This window comes from Chiloscyllium punctatum, chromosome 49 (assembly GCF_047496795.1).
Source record: "Chiloscyllium punctatum isolate Juve2018m chromosome 49, sChiPun1.3, whole genome shotgun sequence".
Classification (NCBI taxonomy): domain Eukaryota; kingdom Metazoa; phylum Chordata; class Chondrichthyes; order Orectolobiformes; family Hemiscylliidae; genus Chiloscyllium; species Chiloscyllium punctatum.
This window is the reverse complement of record NC_092787.1, coordinates 7,087,562-7,102,153: the sequence shown is the minus strand read 5'-3', so window position 1 is coordinate 7,102,153 and position 14,592 is coordinate 7,087,562. Positions and strand designations below refer to the sequence as shown.

Genomic DNA, 14,592 nt, shown 5'->3' with positions numbered 1-14,592 from the left:
AAAGAAAGGGGTGTAAATTAAGATGTGAAAAAAGAGAATAAGTCCTTGCTACTAAGTGAAAAGTAAACAATATGCAAACGCAACATGGCTGTAGGGGAGGTTGGGGGCGGTAGGAAGACAACGTAAAGAAAAAGGACAGTGGGTGCAGACTGGGTGACCATTCTGCAGAGCACCTCCATACCATCTGTAGGAGTGATCCCAACTTCTCAGTTGCTTGCCATTTCAATAACAACCGTACTCTTATATAAATTGTTCTGTCTTGGGCATGCTACAATGTTCCAACAAAGCACAGTACAAGCTCAGGAAATGAAATCATGTCTCTCGAACTTGATTGAATTTTTTTGAAGCAAGAATTGATAAGCGCAGATTGGTAGACGTATTCTGTATGGATTTCAGTAAGGTGTTCGACCAGGTTCCTCATGGGAGACTGGTTAGCAAGGTTAGATCTCTTGGAATACAGGTAGAAGTAGCCATTTGGATACAGAACTAGCTCAAAGGTAAAAGACAGGGTGGTGGTGGAGGGTTATGACCAGTGGAGTGCCACAAGGATCGATGCTGGGTCCACTACTTTTTGTCATTTATATAAATGATTTGGATATGAGCATAGGAGGTAGAGTTAGTGAGTTTGCAAATGATACCAAAATTGGAGGTATAGCGGACAGTGAAGAAGTTACCTCAGAATATAATGGCATCTTAATCGGATGGGCCAATGGGCTGAGGAGTGATGGATGGAGTTTAATTTCGATAAAAGTGAGGTGCTGCATTTTGGAAAAGCAAATCAGGGCAGGACTTGTACATTTAATGGTAAGGTCCTAGGGAGTGTCGCTGAACACACAGACCTTGGAGCACAGGTTCATAGCTCCTTGAAAGTAGAGTCACAGGTAGACAGGATAGTGAAGATGATGTTTGGTATGCTTTCCATTATTGGTCAGAGCATTGAGTATAGGAGTTGGGAGGTCATGTTGGAGCTATACAGGACATTGGTTAGGCCACTTTTGGAATATTGCAAGCAATTCTGTTCTCCTTCCTATCGGAAGGATTTTGTGAAACTTGGAAGGGTCCAGAAAAGTTTTACAAGGATGTTGCGAGGGTTGGAGGAGTTGAGCTGTATGAAGAGGTTGAACAGGCTGGGGCTGCTTCCCTGGAGCATCGGAGGCTGAGGGGTTACCTAATAGAGGTTTATAAAATCATGATGGGCGTGGATAGGGTAAATAGACAAAATCTTTTCCCTGGGGTGGGGGAGTCCAGAACTAGAGGGCATAGGTTTAGAGTGAGGGGGAAAGATATAAAAGGGACCTAAGGGGCAATGTTTTCACATAAAAGGTAGTATGCACATGGATTGAGTTGCCAGAGGAAGTGGTGGAGGCTGGTACAATTCCAATTTTTTTTTAGATTAGATTCCTTACAGTGTGGAAACAGGCCCTTTGGCCCAACCAGTCCATACCGACACTCTGAAGAGTAACCCACCCAGACCCATTTCGCTCTGACTAATGCACCTAACACTATGGGCAATTTAGAATGGCCAATTCACCTGATCTGCACATCTTTCAAAGGTATCTGGATGGGTAAATGAATAGGAAGGGTTTAGAGGGATATGGGCCAAGTGCTGGCAAATGGAACTAGATTCGGTTGGGATATCTGGTCGACATGGATGAGTTTGACCGAAGGGTCTATTTCCATGCAATACATCTCTGACTCTAATATCGCATTTTCAACTTAGGCGCTCTATCATCTGTGGTGTCAAGATCGAATTCAATAATAGCTTTATGACTATCCTCCATTTTTCTCATTCTCTTCCTTGACCCCTTCCCCCACAACCATGTCCGGTTTTGTATATTGTTTGTATGTAGTAGTGACAACCCATTCTCTCTTTATTCTTTACCTTTTGTTCTTTCTCCACTATTAATAACCTCGTTGGCACTGGGCCTCCTCCTAATACCTGCTGTCTTGCTCCTCCTCTGCCTTTGTTCGAAGTATTAAAAAGCCATATTTTTCAACATTTTTTCATTCAGAAGCAGTGTCATACCGGACTCGAAACATTGACGGTTTTTGTCTCCACAGGTGTTGCCAGACCTGCTGACTTTCTCCAAAGTTCTCTGCAATTGTTTCAAATTTCCAGTATCTGCTATATTTTGCCTTAAAATGTTTTTTTTTTCTGTTTCATTTGCTATAGTTATTGTTTAAGTTATACTCTGTTTGCAGTGCAAAACTGTAACTTTGACTTGGGAATGCAATTGTTAGAGAAAAGAATCAAAATGATGCGAAATACATTGTCTGAGAAGTACACCAAGATTAGGTGATGAGTCAGTCATTATCTCAACTAGTAATATCCAGCAAAGTTGAACAACTGGTGTGATTTCATACTTCAAACTTGTATCCATGAAGAATAGAATGATGGCACATATCCTTTTATTATTCAAGTGATTTCTCTGATTATTATGAAAAGAATCAATGTTTTATGTATGCCAAAACAGTTTGGAGCTCAAGTTGATATGAGGTTTCGTTTGATTAGAATTATTACAGCTCTCTTTGGATCGCGATAATGTTGTGGCTTGTTTTGCAGGTGTAATATCTCCAATTGCGTCAGTTTAAGATGTCATTACCAAAGCTAAATTTTATCTTGGGCTTAATTGGCGAACCTTATCGCCATGATGCTTTATATTTGTTTTATTTTTAGACACTTCAGGGCACTGATTATCTCTTTTGGTTCCTTATTTTTATTCAAATATACAGTTGTCAGCTCTAAAGAACAGACTTAAGAAAGTGTCAACAACCACAGGTGATGGAGTTGCTCGTGCATTTTTAAAGACTCAAGCGGCTCTGTTTGGCAGCTACAGAAATGCTCTGAAGATTGAACCTGTAAGTTATTATAAAGGCACGCTAAATAATAAGCCAGCGCTCCTGAACACGTCTAAAAAAAGTAATGACCAATATTTGCATTATTTCATTTTGAATTACACGTAAATCTATTTTCTATTTCAAGTATTAATATAGAAGAGCATGCGTAACATTTGCTTTTAGTAAATGCAATTTAATGTATTATCAATATTTCATTGATAATGTGAGAAATTGGTTACATAACTTATTGTGCAATAGAAAACTATAATGTACATGGAATTAAGTTGCAGTAACTAAACAAATAATGTGTGAGCATATGTAAATATTTTAATCATGTTTTTAAGTTTGTAATTTCATTATTTTTGCTTACTGAGTTTTCCTTTAAAATTTCTCAGCTACTATTCTCCATCACTACTGTACTGTATTCTGCAATATGAGAGAGTTCAGGAAACTTGTGTCATTTCTGATGAGCTTTGCATAAGAATTTTTTTTCTATCAGCTATAGAAATGACTGTCATAAAAATTAACATTATGTGAAAATAGATTGATTTATAGTATCTTGCCTGCAGAGCAATGGTTAGATTTGCAATTCGAACGCATTGTCATATTGATTCTGTGTGCAGAAATTAAATACTGAAAGGATGCCATTAAACTGTCATGATTAGTATATATCTTGTTTTGCAAAGAGAAACAAACTATATTGGGATGATAACTGCTTTATCGCACAATTGATGGTTCAGCTTATTAAGGCACTAGATAACAGGAGCAGGAAGTATGGCTCAGCTACTCGTTCTCTGATTCCTAGTCTACGCTTCACCAGCTCATCTCAGTGGTAGTGTTGAGAGTTGGTCTCAATGCCAGTGAGTTAATGAGGGAAAAAATTTGCTGTAGTTTCTTGTTGTTATGCAGTGCCCGTAGCTGGAAGTGTATATGCTTAAACAGATTCAGGCTTGACTGTAATCCTGTCATCACCTTCAGCTCTTCAGTTGAATAAAATTGGGGGTTAGTGGTTACTGTTTTAATGCAAATGTTAGTAAAGTACTGGAAGCAGCTCCTAACAAACAGTGACCATATTCAAAACAAGCAGTGGGAATGAAATTAATGATCCAAAAATAAAAATAACTTATTTATTCTTATAAATGCTCTGATGTTTTATTTTCATACTTGTATGAAATATGGACTTCACTGGTCTCTATGATATGTGTGGGCCTGAATATCTAAACATAAAGGTGTGACATGTGTTTTTACTGTGGAAAAAGCTCTGCAAGACTTCTCAGAATGGAGAAGTCAAACAGACAGATGCTAAACCACGGTAGACTGTCAGGAAAGGTGACAAAATAACATTGTCAGAAAGATGGTTCTGCAGGATTTTAAAAAGAAAGAACTCTTGAGAGCTTTACTTCTAGTTTTTTTTATATTCATTCACAGAATGAGGGAAACATTGAGTAGGCCAGCATTTATTGCCCATCCCTCCATTGTCCCAAGGGCAGTTAAGGGTCAACCAACTACTTTTCTGTGGGTCTGGAGTCACATGTAGGGCAAATCAGGTAAGGATGGCATTTTCCTTCCCTAAAGGACATTAATGAACCAGATGGACTTTTCCTGACAGTCAGCAATTGTTGCACATCATTGTCATTAGACTCTTAATTCCAGATTTTTATTGAATTCAAATTCCACCAGCTGCCATGATGGGATTCAAGCCCTGGGTCTCATGATTAACAGTCCAGCGATAATACCATTAGGCTATTGCCTCACCTGAAGAATAGAAAGAAAAGAGTGCATTCAAGGTCAGCAAAGAATAACTGAAGGATAAGTGATATAAATCTGTAAAATATTTTTATGACAGCTGAGGGAAAGGTCGTTGAAGTCAAATAAACTACATTTAGTATGTTGAAGAAGTAGTAACAAATGCAGTAATGGATGTAATTCACTTGTAGGATATTGACAGCCGAGTTTTCAACACATTGGAGTTACCTGAGGTTGAATTCTAACAAGGAAGACAAGAAATCAAATCTAGATGACTGCAGATACTGTAAAGGTTTTTGTGACAGTGGCGGTGTAGAGTTAACGGAAAGTAATAGTGAAATAAATGAGCCACTATAGTGTGACAGAACAGCTTACTAAGAGTTTGCATGATTTGATACAGACTGATTGAATGACCAAAGACAGACTGGGCAAAATTATGTCAAACTTGGAGTCATGTTTTTCAGGTTGGAGCTGCAAAAAGAAAAGGAATTAAAAAGTTGTTTTTTATCAAACTTTTCTAATTTTTATTCTTCTTGTTAGACTGATCTTTCCTTCCTTGTCTTTCTATTTCTATGTCTGATTTGAAATTGAATTTGCTCACTTTAAATTGTGCTTCCTTTTCAATTCCTCAGTCTTATTTCTCAAGGAGATGTATGGTTGATTTCTTTGATCACCTAGGTCTCCGATACCATGTCGCCATTACCAGGTTAAACTCCAGTATATTCCTCATTGTTATTTGTAACCCTATGATCTGAACTGGTGATTTGGGTCTGTCTTATTTGTCCCACCGTGCTTTACAATCTTTTGAGGGTGAAATAGACAATCCTTTTTAGGAAAAATCCAAATGGATGGTTAAGTTTCTTTATTGCTCAGAAACCAAGTTGAATTTGTACTTGTTTATTTCAGTCAGTACAACTTGTCCTTGTATAAGAATACAAAATGATGGTCATACTAACTGCCCTCATCAGCAGGCTGCCTTGCTTGACTGATTTCGAACTGCTTCCATACATTGTAACCTTTCTTCCTAGTATTTGGAAGGCAATGGCCGAGTGGTATTATTACCAGATGGTTAATCCAGAGACCCTGAAAATGTTCTGCAGACCCGAGTTTGAATCCTGCTCTGACAAATGGTGGAATTTGAATTCAGTCAATATCTGGAATTAAGAATGTCATTATCGGTTGTTGGGAAAACTCATCTGGTACATTAATGTCCTTTGGGGAAGGAAAGTACTGTTCTTACCTGGTCTAGCCTACATGTGACTCCAGACCCACCAGCAATGTGGTTGATTCTTAACTGCCCTCTAGGCAATTAGGGATGGGTAATGAATACTGGCCTGGCCAGCAATGCCCTCCTCCCAAGGATGAATAGAAAAAATTGCTCAAAGGAAATCTAACAGTTTTTTTAAATCACCATATTCAGTATTTTGCATTTTTGGAAATTATCTCTCAATTGCAATAGGTTGCTGAGATCTTGTGTCCCAATTCAGATGGACTTAAGTTCTCTTGACACTATTAAAGATGATTTCTCCCAGTGTCTTGGCCTTAGCTGTTGTGTATGCCATCTTTGTTTAACCGAGACAGCCTACTTATTCCTATAGCACCTTACTGTATGTAAATAAGTGGCTGTGTTTCTATCTTGGGTTTTAAAGGAAGTAGGTGAGAATATTATAGTGGTGCTAACTATGATTATAAAATTGCACGTAACAGTTGAGGACCAGTGAGAAGGGGAAAACAGGGAATTGCAGATCTTTTCATCTAAGATCTATTATCATTAATTTAGTGCAGTTTTCTGTGATAGCTTATGTGCTAGGATCTGTTGTCTACTGTTTGTAGTGATCTTTTAAGATCAAAGTGGGTTGGGGTATATTCTGAAAATAGATCAGTTAGTTTTCTAATTATAACATTAGTAGGTTTCAGAAAACGTCCTCGCATCCTGATGTTCCCATCATTATGAACATAGATGTAAACGTACATATTAGAAGTATGTGTAGATGGCTTGGTGCCTTGAATATGAATGAACTGCTATGAAGCAAATGGATGAAACTGACTGCAATAGGTTTGAGCTAGCTTTATTTTTTGTTTGGTAGTACAGAACACAATAGGTGGTCAAGTAAAGAAAAAACAAGCAATATTCTGTTTGAATTGAAGGTTTCTATTTGGCACTTTTCAAGCAGTGATTTTGAAGGTCTCTGAGAATGGAGGAGAGGCTGTGTTACCCTGTGTGCATTAGACAACAGAGTGCTGAACACATGGAGGGCAATGAATTGTGATTTGCACCACAATTGTCAAAGGCAAACATAAAAGGCAGTTACTACCTGAAGGAGTTAACTGTCTTTGTGGAAAAAGTCCAACATTTCAACTCCCCCTCACACTCTGCCGAGGACATGCAGGTCCTGGGCCGCCTCCAACTCCCCTCCCTCACCACCCGACGCCTGGATGAAGAACGCCTCATCTTCTGCCTCGGAACACTTCAACCCCAGGGCATCAATGTGGACTTCACCAGTTTCCTCATTTCCCCTCCCTCCACCTTACCCCAGTTCCAACCTTCCAGCTCAGCACCATCCTCATGACCGGTCCTACCTGCCAATCTTCCTTCTCACCTATCCACTACACCCTCCTCTCTGACCTATCACCTTCATCCCTACCCTTATCCACTCATTGTACTCTTTGCTACCTTCTCCCCGGCCCCACTCTCCTTCCATTTATCTCTCCACCCTGGAGACCCCCTGCCTTCAGCCCTGATGAACGGCTTTTGCCCGAAACGTCGATTTTCCTGCTTCTCGGATGCTACCTAACCGGCTGTGCTTTTCCAGCACCACTCTCTTCTAGACTCTGACTTCCAGCATCTGCAGTCCTCACTTTTACCTCCTGATTTCAGTAGAGCATTTATTCAAACATGGACAAAAAAACTGAATTCCAGCGGGAAGGTGAGAGTGACAACTCTTGACATCAAGGCTGCATTCAACTGTGTGTGGCATCAAGGAACCCAAGTAAAACTGGAATCAATGGGTATTGGTGGCAAGCTCTCTGCTGACTGGAGTCATACCTGGCACATAGTTGCATTTTTGGAGGTGTAAGACATCTCAGCTCCAGGCTTCTCTACAGGAGTTCCTCAGGGTAGTGTACAAGGTCCAAACATCATCAGCTGCTTCATCAATGACCTTCCCTCCAGTATAAGGTCATAAGAAGAGATGTTCGCCGATGATTGTATAAATATTCAGCAGCGTTCACGACTCCTCAGGTACTGAAGCATTCTGTGTTCATATGCAACTAGATCTGGGCAATATGCAGGCTTGGGCTGACAAGTGGCAAGTTACATTTGCGCCACATAAATGCCCAAGCAATGACCATCTCCAAACAGTGCCGACCATCTCCAAACAGTGGCAACCATCCCTTGACATTCAATGATGTTACCATCATTGAATTCCCCCCCCATCAATATCCTGTGGTGTTAGCATTGACCAGAAACTGAACTGGACTTATCACATAATCACAGTGGATGCAAGAGCAGGTTAGAGATGAGTGACACTGTGGCAATTTACTCATCCACCACCTTCATGGCACAAGTCAGGAGCGTGTTGGAAAACTCCTCACATGCCTGGATGAGTGCAGCCCCAACAACACACAAGAAGCTCGACACCATGCAGGACAAAACAACCCACTTGATTGGCACTGCGTCCACAAACATCTAATCCTTCAACCATTGACACTCAATAGCAGCAGTATATTCTATCTACAAGACACACTGCAGAAAACCTCCAAAGATCTTAAGATAGTACCTTCCAAACCCATGACTACTTCCATCTTGAAGGAAATATATCACCGTTCCTTCACTGTCATTGGGTCAAAATCCTGGAATTCCCTCCTAAAAGGCGTTGTGCAACCTCTAGCACATGGAAAACAGCTCACCACTTCCTTCTCAAGAACAAGGGATGTACAATAAAATGCTAGCCAGCCAGCAATGTCCTCGTCCCATGAGTGAATAAATAAAACTGAAATCATCTTGTCCAGTAATTCTTTTTCTGCGGGGGATCTTTTGTTTTCTAAAAATTAATAGTCTCAACAGAGATTGCAATATGAAGGTATCCTGACTTGAACATTTTGAAAATATCCATCTGTTTAGAGAGGACCAGTATGGACTTGTAAAGGGTAGGACATACCTGATGGGATTGATTGCATTGTACTGAAGAGGTGACAAAAGCAATGGCCAGGGAAATGTTTGAGGATGTTATTAATAAGGACTTCCAGAACATATTTGAAAACATATATTCTGCAAGACATTATTAGATAATGTTGGAGCTCGTGGATTAAGGGTTTTTTTTGTGTGGCAGATGAAGTTCAATACAGAGAAGTGCATGATACATTTGGTGGAAAAAATATGGTGAGACAGCCTAACATAAAGGGCTCACACTAGTCTGTAAATGCCTGATTAGGTCTGATCTTTGAAGCTAAGCAAATTCAGGACTGGTCAGTATTGTGCCTCACGTCATCAGGGACCTTGGTTTGATTCCAGCCTTGGGCAGCTGCCTGTGTAGAGTTTGCACATTATCCCTGTGTCTGCGTGGGTTTCCTCCCACAGTGAAAAAATGTCTAGGTTAGGTGGATTAACTATGCTAAGTAGGTAAAAACAATAACTGCAGATGCTGGAAACCAAATACTGGATTAGTGGTGCTGGAAGAGCACAGCAGTTCAGGCAGCATCCAACTAGCAGCGAAATTGACGTTTCAGGCAAAAGCCCTTCATCAGGAATAATGGCAGTGAGCCTGAAGCGTGGAGAGATAAGCTAGAGGAGGGTGGGGGTGGGGAGAGAGTAGCATAGAGTCTTGTAGAGAGAGGAGGAAAACTTCTTCAAGGCAGGCATCCTTGCAAGAGGATTCGCAGTAGGGTTAAAATCAACGAGGTAAAAATAATAACTGCAGATGCTGGAAACTAAATACTGGATTAGTGGTGCTGGAAGAGCACACCATGCTAAGTAGCCCATAGTTTACACGGATGTCTAGGCTAGGTAGATTAGCCATGGGAAATTCAGGGTAACAGGGATAGGTTTGGGGATGGGTTGCTCTTCAGAGGGTCAGTGTGAACTTGATGGCTGAATTGCCTGCTTTCACACTGGAGGGATTCTGTGATTTAGATGGCAGACCACCTGGGTATATCAGGTGCAGTAGGTTTTGTGTGTTGCTGAAATAACTCAGTTGGCAGAGCTTTAAGCTAAAGATCTAAATGTCGCTAGTTCAGTCTGGGGTTTTGGTAGTGGTTGAGTTTGTTTTAGAGGGCTCTTGTGCACAGAGAGTAATGTCTCTACCTCTGGACTAGGTGGTCTGAGTTCAAGTCCTACCTACTCAGTGTTATGTAATAATGGGTTGATCAAAAAATATCTAACATAAAGGATATTACTCTAAATGGTGTACATGAGCAGAGAGATATGATTGTATATGTACACGAGTCACTAAAGATGGCAGCGCAGCTGAGGAGAGCTTTATTAGTAAGGATGCAAAGTGGAAGAGTAAGGAGATTGTGTTAAATTTGTCTTAGACTCTGGTTAAACATCATCAGGAGAATTGCATACTATTCTGGGTCTTTTGCTTCATTAAGATATAAACACTTTGGGAGAAAGTGTAGAAGACTTTTATGAGAACAATGTTGTAGCTAATGTTGTGGAGAATGAATTCTTGGAAAGTATGAAAAATGGTTTTCTAGAGCAGTGTATTGCGGAACTGACTAGGGAATGGATTATTTAGATTGAGTATTGTGCAATGAAAAAAGGGCTAATTAATAAATCCTGTTGTAAGGGGAGTATTATGAAAGCATGATTATAATATTATAGTGTATTACTTTGAACTATATCATTTTCAAACTCAATTTTAAAAAACTGAGGTCTTAACTCCAAACAAAGAAAACTAGTAAGGGCATATTGGCACTGTGATGTGGTTGTGGACTCCTGTGGTGGATGGCTGGAAAGAAAACTGTCCTCTTTACTACTCTCTCCACCAACATCTTCAGGTCACTGCCTGCAAAATGTAGAGCAAGCTCTTTCTTTCTTCTGTGTTGAATTTTCAGGTTTGAGTATCGTTTTATGAAGACCGGTTCCAAGCTTGCAGTGTCTGAAGTGTAATGCAGCTGGGGTTTAAATATGGCATCAAAGATATGATGGCCTAAAGTTCCTGGCAGCTCTGAGCCATGGCAGACAGCACCATGAATCTCTCTCCACAAAACACTAACTGTAAATAGGAAAATTCTGCCCACCGTCTCCAAATGAGGGGATTTAAACTGAGATAAAGTGTAATTACTTCATTCAGAGTGTGATAAATCTTAGGAATTTTCTATCCTGGAGAACTGTGGAGGCTCAGTTCTGGAGTATGTTAAAGACTGAAATCAATTTCTACATCGAGGGATACAAGGTAGTGCAGGAAAGAGGTGTTGAAGTAGAAGCTCGGCCATGATTCCATTGACTGGTAGAGTGAGTAAAAAGGACTGAATGACCTTATTCTGCTCATGTTTCATATTTCTCATGTGACATGATCTGTGCAAAAGGAGGAGTATAAAATAAGACACTTTGAATGGACGAACTTCAACATATTCCTTTGACGATTTCCTCTTATGGCCAGCTCAAGAGTGTAATAAAATAATTATTATCTACAACTTTTGGTCTGTAAGATAAATTATTGCCTTCATTTGAAGAAGTTACTGCTAGCATGAAAAAATATCCTTTCACTTCTGCCTTCCATTATAAATCATTCTTGACTCTTTTCTAACCTCTATTGGTTAAATAGATGATATAGTCATTTTTTTAGGCAGTTCCATAATTTTAATTGGTAGCCTGAAGTGGTTGGATTTAAAATTAAACTGCTTCACACAATGTGTAGTGATGCCCTGTGCTGGTGGACACAGGGTTGCCCCTTAGTGCCTGCTGTTTCAAGTTACTTTCAGTTTGAGGTACGGAGTAAGGGCTTTGGTGTCTTTCCCCAAATGAGCTGCTTTCATTGGGCAAGTTATTTTCAATTTCTGTCAGCCAATTCAAAACAGCACAATGAAAGACTAAGACTTGCTTTCTCTTAGACTGATCTATTGTCCAAAGACATTGATATTATGTAAAACAGTATAATTTTTCGGAAAATATGGTTAATTAATATTTTACTTACCTGAGTTAGAACACACGGTTTGAGGTTGCAGTTATCTTTCTCGAGATATCAAGCTATATTCCATCAGGAAAAGGTTATTAATCATTCAGAGCACAGACCAAAACTTTGGGGAATTTACAGTTTTTTTGCACAGCCCAATTACAAATGTAGTTCTATCTGTTTAACATAAATATGAGTCGAATTATTCAATTTGTATCTATCTGATCTGAACCTGAGCCATTTATCTTGTGCAATTGCAGCTTCAGTGATATTAGTGATTATAGAACTTCATTTATATCTAATATTTTCTGGAAATGTTGTATTAGCGAGTTTGGAGAAGATTTGTAGCTCAGGTTGAGGTTCTGGATGTAAGTCTGCTCGCTGAGCTTCCGGCAAACCTCAGCAAGCAAACTTACATCCAGATCTTTATCTTAATTGTGCTGTGTACAAAATGCTCACCAAAAATTGTATGCTATGTATGGTCTATCTGTCATAACATCTATGATGTATAATGCACTTGTGAGTCCTTAGAAACAGAGGCTATTACCAGCATTAAACTAATAAACAGGACTACAAACATGTTTGTAACATTGTGGTCCTATGTAACTCTAGTATTGTTTTGACTAAACTTAATATAAAGTTAAGAACACAATTTTTTGTGTAAATATTTTCTCAACAACTCATTCAGAGATGTTATTATACATCAAGTGCAACTTGAACTTTAGCGTCCTGACTTCAGTATATAGGCATTGCCACTGCACCACAAGAACCCTAACCTTTTATGTAAGGTATTTTTATTCAACCTATTTAACTGTGTCATGATATACATCTGGAGTAGGTTGAACTTGAACCTGAGTCTTTTGGCTGACGTTTTATGCAAGTTATTTCTAATCAACCTGGTGAGCCATTTGTAACACACTTCTAGAGCAGGTGGGTCTTCAACCTGGGCCTCCTGGTGCAGAAGTAGGGACATTACCACAGTCACACGAGCACTCTCAATAATTTTCTTATTAACTCTTCCAAATGACGTGCTCAGAATAAGTTAAATATCGGTTAAATTTACAACATTTGGGTAGTGCTCAGAAAAGTCACACTTTGAAAACTTTCTAAGTTGTTAATTGTAGTTATTTTGTGTTGTGCTACTATCTGAATATATTTAATTATGGCAAATGAAGTATGAGAACATGTATAATTTATTTTATTGCAGGTTCCCAAAGTTGAATACTGATGTTGTATTGTTGTTCAATTTTCACTGAAATTGTAATTATTTTATTTTGATACTGTATAATTGAAAAGTGATATGCCGTAAAAGAACTGCACATTTATAACTACGTAGTGATCCTCTAACTAATTTATTAAATAATCCTTGAAAGTATAAATTATAGATATTTTGCCACAACAGGTAAACAGGCAACTGCTAGCAAGACCGAAATTGAAACCCTTTGAACATTTTCCACAAATTTGAACATTATGATGTATGAGCAGGCTTTGAACTATTTGACTGCCTGACAATGTCATAAAACACTTGTGTTGTCCAGAAATTATTCATCAGGTTTCTCAACAAACCTGGTGAGTAACTACCCCACTTAAGACAGTACTCCCTTGATTCCTATTTGTTATACTCTTAAGAAACCAAATAGTTTTTATGAATCTAAGACCAGATGCTTCATATTAAAAGTTGGAAATATAGAAAATGTATTTTGAAATTCTCAGCTGTCAACTTAGTAACTGAGAATTTTGTCCCATGCTGCTGTAACAAAATCTATTTTGTTTATTGATGTGTCTGAATACTTAGCAACTTAGAACTTTACATATTTGCTGTTTGCAATTTGTTGAGGAAATGTCCATCATATTTGGTGAAGATTTATTCAGCAACAAATCTTTAAATTCTGTGGTGCTGCAATTGTGTGTTTTGTCAGCTAGTGTTTTCTATTTAGCTGCATCCTAGTTAGACAAACTTTTACTTGTTTAGTTCTAGCAAACCCACATAAAATTGTAAGACTTTATGAAGGTACAGTTTGTCTATAGGGACTTGAGGACAGCAGTAGAACTGGTTGAGGAGATTGAAATGCAGGATCTGAGATCAGAGCAAGAAAGCTGGCGAAACCATATCATATTTATCTAGTCCTTAATAGAATGAGTCTGTCACCAAGATTATGTCTGGAATGCAGTTACAAAGGATTGTATCTGTACCTATCATATAAGAAATGTCTAGCAGCGATAAGGTTGACAGCAAGAGTGATGAAATTGTGAACCACAGATGTAATGAATGAAATAAATAAGTTACGTAAGTGAGGTAGAGACTTCAGAATAATAATAAAAAATTGAACAGTATTCATTAAAAGTGACACTTATCGAGCTACATGATTAAGTTGGAAGGACTGATATGTAGTCTTCATGTGTAGAAATGATCATGTATAGATAAAGATTTCAGATATTCAGAAATTGATTATTATTTACATGATGAATTTAAAGGATCTGTTTTGTCATACTATGGAAACCTACATCTCTCCAATTAATTTTCAACTGAAATAGAATAAACTTCAATTGTGAGTGAGTCACCCATGGCTCAGGAGTCTCATTGTTGCCTTTGAGACAGAGGTTGCAGGTTTGAATCCTGCTTCAGATACGTGAGCGCAGAACTTTGACTGACATTCCATTGCTGCACTGAGTGAGTCTTTTGGATGAGGTTAAATTGAGGCTCTGTTTCTTCAGTTGGGCACTAAAGAACTTGTGGCTCCCTTTTCAGAAAGGGTTTGGTGCTTTCTTACCTGTGCCCTATCCGATATTTATTCCTCAATCATCAAAACTAATTAATTGGTCAGTACCAAAGTGTTATTTATGAGACCATACTGTGCACAAATTTCCATGTTTTCAAATTGCAACAGTG

The 14,592-nt window shown here is 38.8% G+C and overlaps 1 protein-coding gene across 4 annotated transcripts in view; it reads left to right on the top strand.

The window, feature by feature from the left end:
* dennd1a (DENN/MADD domain containing 1A) overlaps window positions 1-14,592 on the top strand; it is a 525,508-nt gene that overhangs the window by 370,639 nt on the left and 140,277 nt on the right. For all 4 annotated transcript variants that reach the window (XM_072566190.1, XM_072566188.1, XM_072566189.1 and 1 more), the window contains exon 13: window positions 2,734-2,859. In XM_072566190.1, the coding sequence (XP_072422291.1) occupies window positions 2,734-2,859 (126 nt within the window). The remainder of the gene's footprint in view (window positions 1-2,733; window positions 2,860-14,592) is intronic.